Source organism: Bos taurus, chromosome 9 (assembly GCF_002263795.3).
Source record: "Bos taurus isolate L1 Dominette 01449 registration number 42190680 breed Hereford chromosome 9, ARS-UCD2.0, whole genome shotgun sequence".
NCBI lineage: Eukaryota > Metazoa > Chordata > Mammalia > Artiodactyla > Bovidae > Bos > Bos taurus.
In genome coordinates, this window is record NC_037336.1 from 81177405 (window position 1) to 81194892 (window position 17488).

At 39.3% G+C, this 17488-nt stretch overlaps 1 protein-coding gene across 8 annotated transcripts in view; it reads left to right on the forward strand.

Annotated features, from left to right (window-relative positions):
• PHACTR2 (phosphatase and actin regulator 2) overlaps window positions 1-17488 on the forward strand; it is a 297881-nt gene that overhangs the window by 181946 nt on the left and 98447 nt on the right. For all 8 annotated transcript variants that reach the window (XM_024997040.2, XM_024997045.2, XM_059889923.1 and 5 more), the window contains exon 2: window positions 12656-12823. In XM_024997040.2, coding sequence (XP_024852808.1) covers window positions 12656-12823 — 168 coding nt within the window. The remainder of the gene's footprint in view (window positions 1-12655; window positions 12824-17488) is intronic.

The window sequence follows — 17488 nt, forward strand, 5'->3', positions numbered from 1 at the left end:
CTTTTCATTTTGTACCCGGGTAGCTCTGCTTTGAAATGCTTATGTATTTAGATGAGCCTCTCAGGCGCAATGCTCAGTGAAAGGCACGTACAACAAAGAGTAGGTTGTATAATTCTGAGAAGTTAAAGTTCTAGAACAGGTGAAACTAGTGGCGATGGAAGTCAAAACAGTGGTTATTTGGAGATGTGAATGAATATTTCTTGGTCTCTAAAATCACTGCAGATGGTGACTGCAGCCATGAAACTAAAAGACGCTTGCTCCTTGGAAGAAAAGCTGTGACACACCTAGACAGTGTATTAAAAAGCAGAGACTTTGCCTACAAAGGTCCATATAGTTAAAGCTATAGTTTTTCTTATAGTCGTGTATGGATGTGAGAGTTGGACCATAAAGAAGGCTGAACACCAAAGAATTGATGCTTTTGACTCTTGAGAGTCCCTTGGACTGCAAGGAGATCAAACCAGTTAATCCTAAAAGAAATCAATCCTGAATAACCATTGGAAGGACTGATGCTGAAGCTGAAGCTCTAATACTGTGGCCACCTGATGTGAAGAGCTGACTCACTGGAAAAGACCCTGATGCTGGGAAAGATTGAAGGCGGGAGGAGAAGGGGACGACAGAGGATGAGATGGTTGGATGACATCACTGACTCAATGGACATGAGTTTGAGCAAACCCCGAGAATAATGAAGGACAGGGAGGACTGGCGTGCTGCGGTCCAGGGGGTCGCAAAGGGTCGGACACGACTGAGCAACTGAACAACAACAACATGGATGGAGAGGATGGTATTGATTGGGAAAGCGCACAAAGAAATTTTCTAAGCCTGGAAATGACCTAGACCTTGATCTGGATGGTGCTCTCATGTACCAGATCATTTACTTGCTGTGTGCATATTATTTCTCAAACATTATTTTGAAAAATCTTCATAGTATTCATTTCAATGACAGTGGAAATACTGATTTAATCCCAAACCTATTTAGATAACTATAGTGACAGTGAAATGGAAATTGTCAACTTGGGAGGCAAATGATAGCCTAGTACATAATTAAATAACTAGTAAATAAGTATTAGTCTTCCTCCAGAGGGGCCAAAACTCTTCTATTTAACTATTATTGGAATGTTTTTCACATTCTTTTCTTACTTGTCTGCATTCTGTTCTTTTACTCTTGTTGGATTTAAAAAGATGGTAGCTAAACATTAAAAAAAATTTTTTTAGCCATGATTATTACCTTAATGCTGATTATTTTTAAAGGAACAATCAGCAGATGAAAAGCAATTTTCTTCTGTATCAACTAAGATCTAATTGATAAAATTCAGATTTTTAATCTAGTTTACATACACTAATATCTAGAAAATACAAAAATTCTCTAGTTTCTTTTTAAAAATTTCACATTTAACCATTCCACTTGTTTGAGGATAGGACTTTATAAATTTGCTTTGTTTTTTCCCCATAAATATGTGTCTGATGAGCTCAGGACTGGGATAATGAGAACATTTTTCTTGGCATTACTTAAAAAGGTCAGCCATCCTTGAATTTTCACTTTTAGGACATTTCTCTTCCTTGATTTCCCCTTCAAAGGCTACTCTCTTGGCAGTCCCGGTTCAAGTTCCCTGTGTGTTTATGTTCAGTTGCTTAGTAATGTCTGACTGACTGCAATCCCAGGGACTGTAGCCTGCCGGTCTCCTCTGTCCATGGGATTTTTCAGGCAAGAATGCTAGAGTGATCTTCTCTAAGGGATCTTCCCAACCTAGGAATTGAACCCACGCCTCCTGAGTCACCTGCATTAGCAGGTGAATAAGTCTCCCACTCCCTGTGAAATTGCCCCAAACCGCGCCAGCCAGACGTCACTGCTCTGCTTTTGTCTTTATTCTAGCACCTTCTCAGTTGGCTGGTGTCACTGACCACTGATCACTCCTGCTTCCCGAACTTTACTGTGAAGTCCTGTAAGGGGGAGAATCCTATCTTACTCTCCATCACTGGCCCTGACCTTTACAGGGTGAATCAAAGCACCAAGTTGGTTGGACTTTCCTGACTTCCCAGTGAATAAAACTTCACAATTCCTCTGCAGGGGAGACGGGTTTGATCCCTGGTCCAGGAAATAAGATCCTGCATGCTACAGGGTGTGGCCAAAAAGGAAAAAGAAAAAAAGCACTGAGTTAAAGGAGACCTTGCAGTACAGTGGTTAAGAGGGCCACCTCTGGAGGCAGGCAGACATCACTTCTCACCCAAGATCTCTCCTAGAAAGATACCTATTTTATTTATTTTTGGCCATGTCATGCAGCCTGTGGGATCTTAGTTCCTTAACCAGGTATTGAACCTGTGGCCCCTATATTAGAAGTGCAGAGTCTTAACCACTAGACCACCAAGGAAGTCCTGGAAGATACCTATTTATTCATAATCTAGTTATGTATTTAGTCAATAGATACTTATTTAATCTTACTCTGTCTGAATGTAAACACACACACAAGTTACCACATACTGAGTTAGATGCTTAGTCTTTGTGTTATAGTTTTCTTGTATCAGAAATGGGACTGATGAATGGTACTTATCTGAGAGCTATTGTAAGCATTGGCATGAGCTAATGAATGCAGGTAAAGTACTCAACAATGCCTGGCTCATAGTAAATACTCAATAAATACTAATGATTATTAATTCTGCTCTTAATAAAGTGCTTGTGAATTTCCACTTTCAGGAGAGCATGAAACCCAGGATGAGTCAGTGACTAGTTCACTGATGTTTCTGCTCACCAAACCTTTCACACCAGTGTGAGCTCTGGGATTTCTGTTCCTGAATTATACTACTCTTCTCCCATACCCATGAATTCAGGGGAAAAAATGGATGAGCTGGAAAAGGTATCCTCCATGATCCTAAAATAAACTTCAGTCTTTTAAGTTTACTTTTGATTCCCTAGGAGAAGTTTATTGTTGAAAATAATTGAACTTCAGCGCTTTAAAAATAAAGTACAGGTAACTTTAAACATTTATTCCTTGATTTGTCATTCTGTGTAGGCAGGTCATGCTACTAACCCAGCACGTGTGCATGGGAATTGCCACTGTGTGGTTCCACAGTAACTGGGATCAGTAATTACCGGGCCCATGGTCTACTCTTTTGTAGGATGTTAGATGCCACTTACCTCATTAGGATCCATCAGGTAATACAAAGTGTTGAGACAGCAATTTGATGACCTGTAAATATTCTCTTAGTGGAAAAGTACTGGGAGTTGAAAATATTAATAAAAGGAGATTTTGGAGAAAAAAATGAGCAAGTCTAAAACATACCATATTATTGATACTTTCTAAAACCCTCAGCAGAAATCTTTACTGTTGGTAAATCGACAGCGCCCCGAAAGGTCTCTCTGCAGCTGAAATGCTGTCCGCTAGGAATCTCCTCTAGGTCTCATCCTCTCCATGCTAACTACTCCACAGTTTTGAAAATGAACCTTTTACTTTAGAATAGTTTCAAATGTACAGAAAAGCTGCAGAGACAGTACAGAGTTCTCATATACCTCCAGCTTAGTTTCTCTTATTGTTCATCTCTTAAATGTGTAGAATACATGTATTACAACCAAGGAAAGGGTTTTGGTGCAGTATTGTTAACTAGACTCCACAGTTTGTTAGGATTTCACTAGTTTTCCCCTAAGATCGTTTTGTTATTATTATCGTTCCGGTCTTGCTTGAAGGATACCACTCTACATTCATTCATTATGTCTCTGTAGCCTTCCCTGGTCTGGGACAATTTCTTAGGCTTCCCTTGTTTTTAATGACCTGAGGTGTATTTATTGGTCAGGTATTTTGTAAATGACCCTCACTTTGGCTTATCTAATGTTTTTCTTATGGGTTACAGTAGGGTTATAGTATTTTTTTTTCCTTTTTTAAATTATGAAGGTATGATAACATACTTACAGGAGACTTGGAAAATACAGAACAAGATTATGTATAGTTCTACTATATGTTGCAATTATTTTTTAAGTAGATATATTAAGATTTTAGTTGGAGTTTCAATATAAAAATCTCAAAAATTAATAGAAGTAATATACAAAGAAATAGAAGGGCAATACAGTAGACCTGAAGAGTGCTGTGAACCAATTCAACATAATTAAGATTTATACAGTTGTCACACAACAGTAGGGTACATATTCTATTCAAGTTTCCATGGACTGTGAGCTCAGAGACACTGGAACATATCCAAGGACATAAAACAAGGTGCAAAAATTTTACGGTCTTAAAGGTATACAGTGGGGTTCTAGGTTTCGAGATCTGATTCTCTTCCATCATATCAAGGGTCCATGCTCTCAACATGACTTAGCAGTGATCAAGTCGACATCCGTCACTTGCTGAGGCAGTGTCTGTCACTTTCTTCACTGTAAGTGCCTCCTTTTCCCCACCTTTCCATACTGAAGTCTTTCAAAGGAAGTCACCATGTAAAACCCACACATTTCAGGAGTGGGAAGTTAAGACCCACCTTCTTGAGAGTGGAGCTTTATATAAATTAGTTGCAGTTCTTCCATACAGGTGTTATATCCCATACTTATTTATTTATTCACTGTTCATCAGTTTGGATGATAATCTAAAACTGCACAGATTGTTCTGTCTTTGGCCTGTGGAACTCTCTGTTGGTTCCTGTGTGACTTTGACATTCTCATGAGAATGTGTTTTGAGCACTTGTTTCCTTTCTGAAAAGGAAGATGCTCCAGGCTCATCTAGTATTTTCCTTGCCCCAGCCCTGGAAGCAGCCATTTCTGGAAAGAGGTCTGATTCCTTTTATTGGAGCATGCTGTTAGAAACCAAAGGCTGAGTGCTCACTGGGGTGTCATTGCTTCTAGCCCCCAAAATGAATGGGAAAATACAAGTATGTATACCAAGCCATGTATATACATATACTTATAATCTATCTATCTATCTATATCTTTCCTCTCTCCCTCCCTTTCTTTCTCTATTCAAAACAGGAGTCCATACTGATATCTCCGACTCTAATCCAGTCCACATCAATCATTCTGGCTTCCCCCTTTGCTTATCTGTAACCTCCATTTCCAAGAAAGAGAAATTTGGCTCCTAACATCTATTATCCAATGTTTCATCCTGTTTACAAGTATACCAGTTTCAGGATTTAACTCCTAACCCCATGTGATACCACACATTTTTATTCTTCTGTTCCTTTTCACTTTCCTTCCACCGGTTATTCATCCTTCCCCCCAAAAGGAAGAGACTTGATCCAACCCAAACGTCGGTGCTGATTAGCAAGAGAGTAAGGATCTTTTTTGTGGGCTTCCCAGGTGGCTCAGTGGTAAAGAAGCCGCCTGCCGATGCAGGAGACACAGGCTGGATCCCTGGTCCAGAAAGATCCCCTAGAGAAGGAAACGGCAAGCCACTCCAGTATTCTTGCTTGGGAAATCCCATGGCTAGAGGAGCCTGGCAGGCTATAGTCCATGAGGTCCCAAGAGTCATATATGACTTATGCCTAAACAACCGCAACAAGAAGGATCTCCTTTAGATGACTGAAGACAAGGACAGCCACCAGCTTTCCTAGAAACTGTTAGTCAGTTTCATCAGTAACGGCTCATAGCGCCAGTTCCCTCTGACCTTATTGTCTACTTGGTTCTGTGCCCAGAATTGCATGTATGCCGCTGTCTGACAGCATATTTTTTAAGTCACTTTCGTGAGAGAGAGGCCTCACGGAAGGGTAGGAAATAGAGTTAAATGTTCCCCAAGTGCTGCCCTAATGTTTCTTTGCTGTATGCTCTGTAGCTTTTAAAGAGGAAGGTGGCAGAATTATAGTGGAAATGTAAAAAAAAAACTGTAATAGAAATAAAAATAAATATATTTATATATGGTGATAATACTATGTAAGCATAATAATTTACAAAGGGACGAAGAGGATAGCCTAGAAGCCATATTTTAAGGAAATAAACGTTGGTTTCTTGTTTTCTTACTTCCTTTAGGTTCTTGATTTTTAAATGTCAAATATTTTTGTACAGTGCCCTTTTAATAGGTATATTCTTTGATACAGTCAAATCACTATGAGTAGTATTGTAAGTGTGTACTTAGTACAACAGAGAATTATCAGCATTTTTCTTAAAATCACATATGATTTCTCTTTGTTTTTGTTATTATTTGGCTTCAAAAATGTATTCTCATTAACCTTCAGATATGTAAGGATTTCAGGGGACAGTTGAGGCCATCTTCACCACTTGTTTTCTCATAGAGTGGCTATCACTTTCTTTAGAATCGGTCCCCAGGAATTCTTTTATTGAGGTTCTTTTCTAAGTGTTCTTTCACCTATGAAATTTGTGAGGTGGAATGCTCTGCCACACTTGTCTCACTTCCTCAATGACTGAAATAATTGTGTGGAGAAAAATCAGAGATGAGTATCTGGAATATCAGAGAACTATCAAGTATTATAAAAAGTACGACACACTCTCATATTAAATAGTTTCATTTTTCTAAGAATCCTTGTCATTCCGTTCTCAAATATCAAAGAAAAGATTCTCCCAAGTCTAGAATTTAATGTGTATGATAATTATCTAGCTTCATTTATTTTTTGCTTCTGTGATCACATTAGCACTGGGATTGCCTAATTGATAAATTTCTGTTTAAATGAAAGAGAAAACCTTCATGTATTTTCTGGATCTTACTGGTTGGTGTGGGCAAGTTCTGTTAGGAATGGACTGACTTTGGTGGGAAGATAGACTGAGGTGTGTCATTTGAATTGTCTACATTCAAAGAGCTAATGACTGGTTTTAAAGATATTTAAATAATATTTAAATTATTTTATGATGTTGATTTTCATTGTGAAAAAGGAAAACCTGATGAATGTTAGGTCCCTCTTCATAACACGTAAGTCAGTCAAAATTAACATTTAAGACAGGAAATTCAGACTTCCATCTGGGGTTTACCTGGAGATTTGTTTTTATCTGTGGGTAAATGCCAAACTCACTAGACTTGTAAAAACAATTTTAGAAAGTTTCAAGTCAACTTTAATGGTACACTGGCCCAAAAGAAAAATAGTAGAATGATCAGTGGTCCTGGCAGTATCGTAGGTGTTTGGGGAAAAGAAGGGAGTCAAGTTTCTGTTCATGTGACTCCAAAGCAGGTGACAGTCCCCTTCATGTTCGTAACTGAAGAGAAATACCGTGGCGGTGTGGCCAGCTATGCCAGTATATGTTCCTAATTGTAAGTGTGGTTTACTGTCATTGCCCGATAATTACAAAATTATGGGTAGATTCTTGCAGTCAGGAAAAAGATATGTGTGTGTGAACTGTGCTGTGGTCACTGGCCCAGGACACTGCCCTGGCACTTTCCAGGGCAGAGATAAAGACTAAAACTGTAATTGCAAAATGAAGAAAGGTATGGCAGTTAATGTCTCATGTAGCTATGAATTTAAGACCTTCATTTTTCATTTTTCAGCTACCTCATTCAGTCTCCCTATCTGTCACATTCTGTCACCTAAGGAATTATTTAATTTTTGTTTTCATTTGGTTTTCTTTTCAGGAGAAAAAAAAATAGATTTTTCCTTAGTGGTTCAGATCAAAAGCAGAATTTTGATGGCGTGTCAGGGTTGTAGGTTTAGAGAAAACGAGAACTAAATGTGTGTCTGTAGCCACAGAGGTGAATTGGAGATGGTAGCTTTAGTTCCCATGTTTGTAGTAGCCCTTTTATATTTCACAACATTTAAGTTGTTTCAAAATTGAATCTTCAGCATAAAGTCTCCATGAAGAAGAAATATCATACACTCAGTTTTTCCCTGGTTTTGCTCCTAGTTTAAAAAAGCAGTTGGACAGGAGTGGAAGTGATTTTCCCTGGTTTTGTTCCTAGTTTAAGGAAAGCAGTTGGACAGGAGTGAAAGTGAAGTAAATAAGGATTTTACTTTTAAACTCTGACTTAGCTTTACGATTAGTCTGACCCATCTCTCTCCCTGCCTGCTGCACTGTGGCCAGCATGGGATCATTTACAAAAGACTCAGTCACTGCAGTTCTTGCGTTTCTGCCTGGGATTAGAGTCGACGTTCCGAGTGGGAAGAATGGGATTTATCATTCTTGTTTGGAAGGAGAACTAAGGATTTACTTGTTGGTGTGTACTGATTATCTCTTCTCACTTAGTTTAAGATTTTCCTGGTTTGTGGTATGTCAGGTGATTTTTGATTAAAGCTTCAACACTTTTGTGTTAGATTAGACTGTAACTCTTTATTGAAACCCTTTGTTTTAACTGGCTTTGTTTGACACTTCTCCAGGCAAGGAGGCAAAGGGGACTGCCTCACTACTGCCAGGAGGTTAAAAACCCAGGTTCAGCCCCTCATTCTTTCTTGGTATCTCGTGGCAGAAACGGGGAGAGGGGTCTTCGTTACTCTGGGCATAGTTTGATTTCCAGATCCCCACGTGGTCTCTAGTGACACCATAGTGGACGGAGGTTGTCTCGTTCCTCTGGGCAGTGGTTTGGTGTGATCCCAGTTTGGGGAGGGAGGGAGAAGAAGACATGCCTCGTGACTGGGTGTGGGTGGAAGTCCAGGCTCCGGTGTGGTCTCCACTGACACTGTAGACGGTGCTTCGTTATAGCTGGCACGCAGGAAGGTTCCGGCTCTCTACTTGGTCCTGTCTGACACCACTCTCTGAAGGGTGTTGGGCTCCTCATTAGAGCTTTGTGAGGACGGACGTCTGATCTCCCCACTCAGCCTTTGTTGGCTTGGGTGGTTGTAGTTTCTTCTGTGGTGTTTGTCTGGAGTTGGAGCAGTTCTCGTCTAAAAGTTCTCTGTTTTGTGAGCCTGTCCCTTTTGGCTCGTTTGACTAGAGGGAGCAGGCTGTTTGTTGAGGCTTTATTGGTCTGTGCTTGTTGGTGTTTTCAGGTTGGTGACCACTTCAGCTGCAAGTCAGGAATACATGAGACTAAAAGAAAACGCAGGGATCTTACCTCCGTGCTGTTTCTTAGGTCTTGAGGTCCCAAGCTGGTCTACTTTGTTTTCAGCTCATTTGTCTATTCATGGTTTGTTTGTTTGTTTGTTTTTGGCCACCCCACACAGCATACAGGATATTAGTTTCCTGACCAGGAATCGAACCCCCTGCAGTGGAAGCATGGAGTCTTAACCACTGGACTGCCAGGGAAAGTCCCTCATGTTTGTTTTATATATAGCATCCAGGGTATCTTTTAGTTGTATTTAGCAGGAGAAATAGTAAAAAGTAAGTCTATTCCATTTCCTAGAAGCAGAGATTCTTGCCATTCAATTTTTGTTTTATTTACCCTAGTATTTCCTAATATTTTATTTAGGAAGTTTTGAAGATGGGAGAATTATACAACTAATCACCACACATCCACCACCTAGATTCAACACTTAGCTACATTTTACTATATTATATATTTATCCATCTCCATTCTATCCATCAGTTTATTTATTTATTTTATTTTATTTTTAAACTTTACATAATTGTATTAGTTTTGCCAAATATCAAAATGAATCCGCCACAGGTATACATGTGTTCCCCATCCTGAACCCTCCTCCCTCCTCCCTCCCCACACCATCCCTCTGGGTCGTCCCAGTGCACTAGCCCCAAGCATCCAGTATCGTGCATCGAACCTGGACTGGCATCTCGTTTCATACATGATATTTTACATGTTTCAATGCCATTCTCCCAAATCTTCCCACCCTCTCCCTCTCCCACAGAGTCCATAAGACTGTTCCATACATCAGTGTCTCTTTTGCTGTCTCGTACACAGGGTTATTGTTGCCATCTTTCTAAATTCCATATATATGCGTTATTATACTGTATTGGTGTTTTTCCTTCTGGCTTACTTCACTTTGTATAATAGGCTCCAGTTTCATCCACCTCATTACAACTGATTCAAATGTTTTCTTTTTAATGGCTGAGTAATACTCCATTGTGTATATGTACCATAGCTTTCTTATCCATTCATCTGCTGATGGACATCTAGGTTGCTTCCATGTCCTGGCTATTATAAACAGTGCTGCGATGAACATTGGGGTACACGTGTCTCTTTCCCTTCTGGTTTCCTCAGTGTGTATGCCCAGCAGTGGGATTGCTGGATCATAAAGCAGTTCTATTTCCAGTTTTTTAAGGAATCTCCACACTGTTCTCCATAGTGGCTGTACTAGTTTGCATTCCCACCAACAGTGTAAGAGGGTTCCCTTTTCTCCACACCCTCTCCAGGATTTATTATTTGTAGACTTTTGGATCGCAGCCATTCTGACTGGTGTGAAATGGTACCTCATAGTGGTTTTGAAATGCATTTCTCTGATAATGAGTGATGTTGAGCATCTTTTCATGTGTTTGTTAGCCATCTGTATGTCTTCTTTGGAGAAATGTCTATTTAGTTCTTTGGCCCATTTTTTGATTGGGTCATTTATTTTTCTGGAGGTGAGCTGTAGGAGTTGCTTGTATATTTTTGAGATTAGTTGTTTGTCAGTTGCTTCATTTGCTATTATTTTCTCCCATTCTGAAGGCTGTCTTTTCACCTTGCTTATAGTTTCCTTTGATGTGCAGAAGCTTTTAAGGTTAATTAGGTCCCATTTGTTTATTTTTGCTTTTATTTCCAATATTCTGGGAGGTAGGTCATAGAGGATCCTGCTGTGATGTATGTCAGAGAGTGTTTTGCCTATGTTCTCCTCTAGGAGTTTTATAGTTTCTGGTCTTACCTTTAGATCTTTAATCCATTTTGAGTTTATTTTTGTGTATGGTGTTAGAAAGTGTTCTAGTTTCATTCTTTTACAAGTGGTTGACCAGTTTTCCCAGCACCACTTGTTAAAGAGATTGTCTTTAATCCATTGTATATTCTTGCCTCCTTTGTGAAAAATAAGGTGTCCATATGTGCGTGGATTTATCTCTGGGCTTTCTATTTTATTCCATTGATCTATATTTCTGTCTTTGTGCCAGTACCATACTGTCTTGATAACTGTGGCTTTGTAGTAGAGCCTGAAGTCAGGTAGGTTGCTTCCTCCAGTTCCATTCTTCTTTCTCAAGATCGCTTTGGCTATTCGAGGTTATTTGATGAACATCAGTACACTTCATCGCTATCAGCATGCATGCCATTAATTGGACTTTACTATTTGTGGTTTTTTAAAGGTAGATTTTACATAAAGTGAAATACACAATATCATAAATACCGTTTGATGGGTTTTGCATGCACGCACACGAAGTCGCTTCAGTCATGCCTGACTCTGCAACCCGGTGAACTGTGGCCCTCAAGGCTCCTTTGTCCATGGGATTCTCCAGGCAAGAATCCTGGAGTGGGTTGCCGTGCCCTCCTCCAGGGGATCTTCCCAACCCAGAGATCGAACCCACTTCTCCTGCATTGGCAGGTGGGTTCCTGACCACTGGCCACCTGGGAAACACGTGTTTTGTATAGTCCATCCTTTACTGAGATAATTTCTAGGACCCCAGGAAGATGCCTCAGATCTTTTCTCAGTTGATTCCTACCTCCATCTCACTCCAGGAAACAACATCTGTTCTGATTGTTTTCTTCTTTCTTTGCTCCAAAATTCATTTTGCCTTTTTAAAAAACTTCATAGAAATAAAACCACACAGCACATATTCTTTTGTGTGTCACTTTTTTTCTTTTTTTCAGCACAGTGTTTCTGAGATGCATTCATGTTGTAGGTACCAATAGCTCCTTTTAAAGAAATGGCTAAGTGCTATTTCATTGCATGAAAAATACCATCATTTATTCATTCTGAGTTGCTTCCAGATTTTTGTCACTGAAATTTGATTGTTGGGGGTAATATAAATTATCACCATCTTCTTTCAGTTATAAATGTAGTACAAGGCAGTGTAAAGTTCAGGGCCTTTCTTCCGGTTGACGAAAAGACTGAGGCACATAAAAATGCATTCTATTACCTAAAACATCCATCTTTCTCACATATTTCTTGTCATTTGTAATAGCTATCAATTTATTTGAAGCTAAAATTTTTTTTGGTAATAGAAGCAAAAGAGTTTTGGTGTGGTAAAATTTTAAATTTAGCTTCTCGGCATTAAATTTTATTTTGTGAAGAAAAAAAGCGTGGTTTCAGCTACACCATGACTGTCATATTCATTACTGAAAATGCCAAATTAGTCTCTGGAGGAACATCCTGTTTCACTTACAGTACTCTGCTGCTGCTGTTGCTAAGTCGCTTCAGTCGTGTCCGACTCTGTGTGACCTCATAGACGGCAGCCCACCAGGCTCCCCTGTCCCTGGGATTCTCCAGGCAAGAACACTGGAGTGGGTTGCCATTTCCTTCTCCAATGCGTGAAAGTGAAGCGCTCAGTCGTGTCCGACTCCTAGCGATCCCATGGACCGCAGCCCACCAGGCTCCTCCGTCTGTGGGACTTTCCAGGCAATACTCTACTTCTGCACAAAAATATAGATGTGGTTGTTACAGATGGATTCAGCTGTGTTTTGCAGACCCTTATTTATCTGGCCTTAACTTTTATGTAAGTCTTTTGCTTCTTTTATGTTACCTCAAAATGCGTATCTAAGGGACTATAATTTCTGAGTGATTGATTTATTGATTGATGTTAGAGGAGAGCTCTACCAGCAGGGAAATGGGGCAAAATAAACTTTATGTGAAATTCCAGTTAAAGTGGGTATGCTTACTTTGAACAATGCAGGAAGAAATAGATGATGTTGTTTCAAACTTTCATTACAGCTTTTCTCTGACTTGACTTTTCTTTCTACAGTTGATGGACTGGACAAAGCTTCTATAGCAAATTCAGATGGCCCAACAGCAGGCTCCCAAACACCTCCCTTCAAGAGAAAGGGGAAACTCTCCACCATTGGTAAAATTTTTAAACCTTGGAAATGGAGGAAAAAGAAGACGAGTGACAAATTTAGAGAAACATCAGCAGGTATGAATATCATAACTTTATTAAAGGATAAATTGTTACATTTTCCAACAGGTAAAAGATTGTATTTTGCAGATTTTTTTTTTCTGGGAAAAAAATTAATCTGTATTTGAAATGAAATTATTTAGTTTAAGGGTGATACAACTTAAGGTTCTGATTTGTCTTCTTTTTCTATTCACTTTGGCTTTTTAACATAATCTTGTTTTAAATACGTACTTGTAAATTCATATAAAAATTAATGTATAGGGAGAGGAAGACGAAATGGAAAATTAGAAGTGGAAATATTATTTGTCAGTATTATAGCTGCAAGTATCCATTTACATATATATACACTCTATTATCTCTGTCTGCTTAGTTCCATTAGCATGATCCTATTTGTTAATTAAGAATTTTTAAAATGTCTTTCAAATGTACTTGTTCTGTGGGCAAAATTTAAATGTCTGTATGAAAAAGAAATGTTGCTATATTTATTAATTTTAAATTTCTATCATGTCCTTAGGACAAATAAATGGTGTGTGTCCTGGAGGACACATAGTGTGAAAACACAGGTGTGAAAACTTTTTATTGTTACTTTATTTTGTGGATTTGTTAAGCCTTAACAATTATAGTATTTAGTACCTTTCATATGGACTCATGGATGAAGTTGGCTTTAAAGCTCAGGCCAGAATTAAGCTTGATTTAAACAAGTGTACAATATCAGTGGTATTGTTTAAGGTAGAAAGACATTTTATCTCTTGGTGTAAGTTCAGCTTTTTCCATGTTTGTTATCTAAAATAACCCCTTCATCAAAAATTCCTCACTGTCCCAGAATCTAGTATCGTCCATGGACTACAGAGCATGTCTTACCAGTCTGTGCGGAGATAAGAGCTGGCCTTTAGTTCTAGAGCTGTGAAATAAAATGGAAAACACCACCAATAGCACAAGGGTATAAGACAGAGACACCAGGGCTTCCTAAAGAAAATTGTCTCTGCTGCATCTACAGCTGTGTCATTTCTTTGAGCATTTCATATTTAAAAAGTAGTAATGATACGTCCGTCTAGTCAAGGCTATGGGTTTTCCAGTGGTCGTGTATGGATGTGAGAGTTGGACTATGAAGAAAGCTGAGTGCCAAAGAATTGATGCTTTTGAACTGTGGTGTTGGAGAAGACTCTTGAGAGTCCCTTGGACTGCGAGGAGATCCGACTAGTCCATTCTGAAGGACATCAGCCCTGGGTGTTCTTTGGAAGGAATGATGCTAAAGCTGAAACTCCAGTACTTTGGCTACCTCATGTGAAGAGTTGACTCATTGGAAAAGACTCTGATGCTGAGAGGGATTGGGGACAGGAGGAAAAGGGGACGACAGAGGATGAGATGGCTGGATGGCATCACCAACTCAATGGACGTGAATTTGAGTGAACTCCGGGAGTTGGTGATGGACAAGGAGGCCTGGCGTGCTGCAATTCACGGGGTCACAAAGAGTTGGACGCGACTGAGCGACTGAACTGAACTGAATGATACTATTTCTGGTATTTGTTTTAAAATAATCCTGGAGGGGAGGGGAGGATAGATGAAAGACGATCAGCCATAAGTTGGTAATTATTTAAGCTGGGTCATAGGTGTATGGAGTTTATTATTCTCCTATCTCTATTTGTGGGTATTGGAAAGTTTCTGTAAGAGAAAGACAGGCAAAGAAAAAAGACTTGTCTTAGGGGCAATAATGATAGCTTGCTTATTGAATTCTCTTCAGCTCCTAATTGGCTTCTTGGGTTAGGAGCAGTGGGAAGTGATGCACTGAGCCTGGTGCTAAGGCAGGATTTCTGGATTCTAGTTGAGTCTTTGCCACCAAGATGCCGTGTAACCTTGAACAAGTTAGATCAGAGTTGAATGAGTTGAATGCTAATGTGCTTTCAGTCCCAGATTCTGTTGTGGGGCCTTGACTCCTTCGAACTCCTGTCTGGGCATCTTGTTCTGCCTTGTTCTTCAGTTGTAGATGAAATTACACTGGTCTTCTTAAGTACATCCCTCTCAAGTTTTCCTAAGCATTGGGGGAATCTGGCTTTTCAAGTTACCATGGAAACCCAAGATGGAAGTAAGGCTCTGGACAGTAGCAGTAAAAAGACATTGAAAAGAGGTGATGGACATCTCTTCAGTTGTCTCTCTTACCCTTTTCCTGAATCTGATCTGCTAACTTCTCTCCCTAAAGCAGAAACGGTTACAAAGGACTGCCCTTCATCTTTTTTGTCACCTCTTTTTATTTATTTTAATAGTAGGGAGGCTGTAACATTTCTACCAACCCAGAATATTTAAGAAAAGTCAATTTAAACAGCACTAAGTGTTACTTTATATTATCCCATATTTATTGAAGATACCCTATCCATCTTTGTATTGTTTCCTTTTCAGATTCACACAAGATTTTATATAAGTTGAGCACCAAGAAGTTGTTTATGAATATGCTATTTCTAGTTCCTAAGACTACTGAATTACATTAAAAACCCGAGAAAGTTATTAGATACCTCACTGGGTTGTTTTTTGTATTTGCATAAAATTGTGACATAACAGAGTGAAAACAAGCCAAGTAGATGTATTAATAATTCATTGTGAATTTTTCTGCTGCATTTACTCACATCATTTCTTTTTAAACCCATATTATTACTGATATTTGGCTCGAATTTCCTAAGATGTTATCAAGTGGCCCAAGAATTTTGCTGTCACCTTATATATAAACATATGTATATATGCATATGTTTATTTTAAGGCTTCAATTTCTGCTGAGCTTTATGGAATGTATTAGTAAAGCCTAAAATAAAGGGTGGAACAAAATGGTGTAACATGTTTTTTTCACATTGAGGGAAGATGTCACATTTAGAGGAAGACTGATGCATTTGGAAATAATAAGAGAAAGGTGTTCTCTTCTTTCATACATTGTCTCAAGCGGTGAAATCTAGGGGTCTGGATATGACCGAGGCCATCTGCAGTCAAAGATCACCTTACGCAAGATCTACAATATTTGGGGATATGAAAGAAGATTAATTTCTTCCAAGAAAAGTAACTCTTCTTTGTTTTGCTTTCTTCTAAACTCTTGGCTTTAGAGTCATAAGAATGTGAACCTCACTGTCTTCCTTTACACAGTGATTATTACCACTTTTCCTAGTCTGGATGTCTGTTGTAGGAATTTTCTAAAATTAATTTTTATTGGAGTACAGTTGCTTTACAATGTTGCATTGGTTTCTGCTGTGCAGCAAAGCTTTGTGTGTGTATATATCAGTCATACATATACATATTTCCTCTCTTTCTTTGGATTTCCTTCCCATTTAGGTTGCCACAGAGTGTTGAGTAGAGCTCCCTGTGCTATACAGTAGGTTCTCATTAGTTATCAGTATTATACATAGTAGTGTATACATGTCAGTCTCATATGGTGTATATATCCCAATCTCAAATTCATCCTACCTCCCTTCCCTTCTTAGTAGCGTTATGCTTGTTATCCACATCTATGTCTCATTTCTGCTTTGCAAATAAGTTCATCTGTACCATTTTTATGGATTCCACAAAAAAGTGGTATTACACAATATTTGCTTTTCTCTTTCTGACTTGCTTCACCCTGTATGATAGTGTCTAGGTCCATCCATGTCTCTGCAAAGGCACAATTTTGTTGCTTTTTATGGCAGAGTAATATTCCATTGCCTATATGTACCACACCTTCTTTATCCATTCCTCTATTGATGGGTGGAATTTTAATTGGTGGTAGGTAAGATGCAACACTGATTTATTAATTCCATGGTAATAAATGTCATTGTTCTCACACGTTTATGGCAGTGGAAATTAAGAAAGGTCCTGTCTTCTGCCTGCTTGATCGTCCTTGAGTCAGATTAGATTTGGAAGGTTGTCTTGTCCTCTTAAGGCAGGCTGGGCCTATGCCCTGACTTCAAGTTCTCCGAGCTTATTTTATAGCAGAAATTTACTTGTGTCTTCAGTTCTCTTTGGAACGATCTGTAGGCTGTTCGGTTTTATGGAAGAATAGTCTTTGTCTGTTTACTCTCCCTCAGTGATTCTTTCCTTCACTTTTCATCTCCTGAGTGAAAGGACCCTTCTTGGGTCCCACCTAAGCTCTGTCCCTTCCCTATCTTTAGAACTCGCAGTCTCATTCACACTTTTCCCCTACATAATCATTTCTTCCCCTTTTTGGGGGAGGAGGGTAGGTAGTGGTAGCTGAGGTTCCTCTCTGCTTTTGTCTCCCCAAAGCTGGCAATACAAACAAGCCCCCTATCTAAACATGGCTGTTCCTCTTCTGCATGGCTCTTTATGACCAAGACCAAACGTCTTGAAAATCGAGCCTTTTTCTCTGCTTCTGCTTCCTCCACAATATCGCTTTCCATCTGCTGTCTGCCCCTGCACCCAGCACTTACTCCATCCAAGCCTCCCAATCCTGACATTCAGTGTTACTCTCATTTTCATCCACCTCATTCTCCACCACTTGTGCCTTTACCGGTGTGCCTTTCTTCTTTTACAGAACAGCTCTTACTGACTTTCAAAAGATGCCTTTATTTTGGTTGTCTTTGACTTTTCTTTCTCTTTTGTCCCCTCTCTTCCCCTTCCCATTTCCCCTAAACCCATGGGAGAGGTTTGGTACTTGTCTCAGCCCTTCTCTTTCTGTGAATGTACCCTTCCTCACCCCACTCTCTTCTCAGTGTG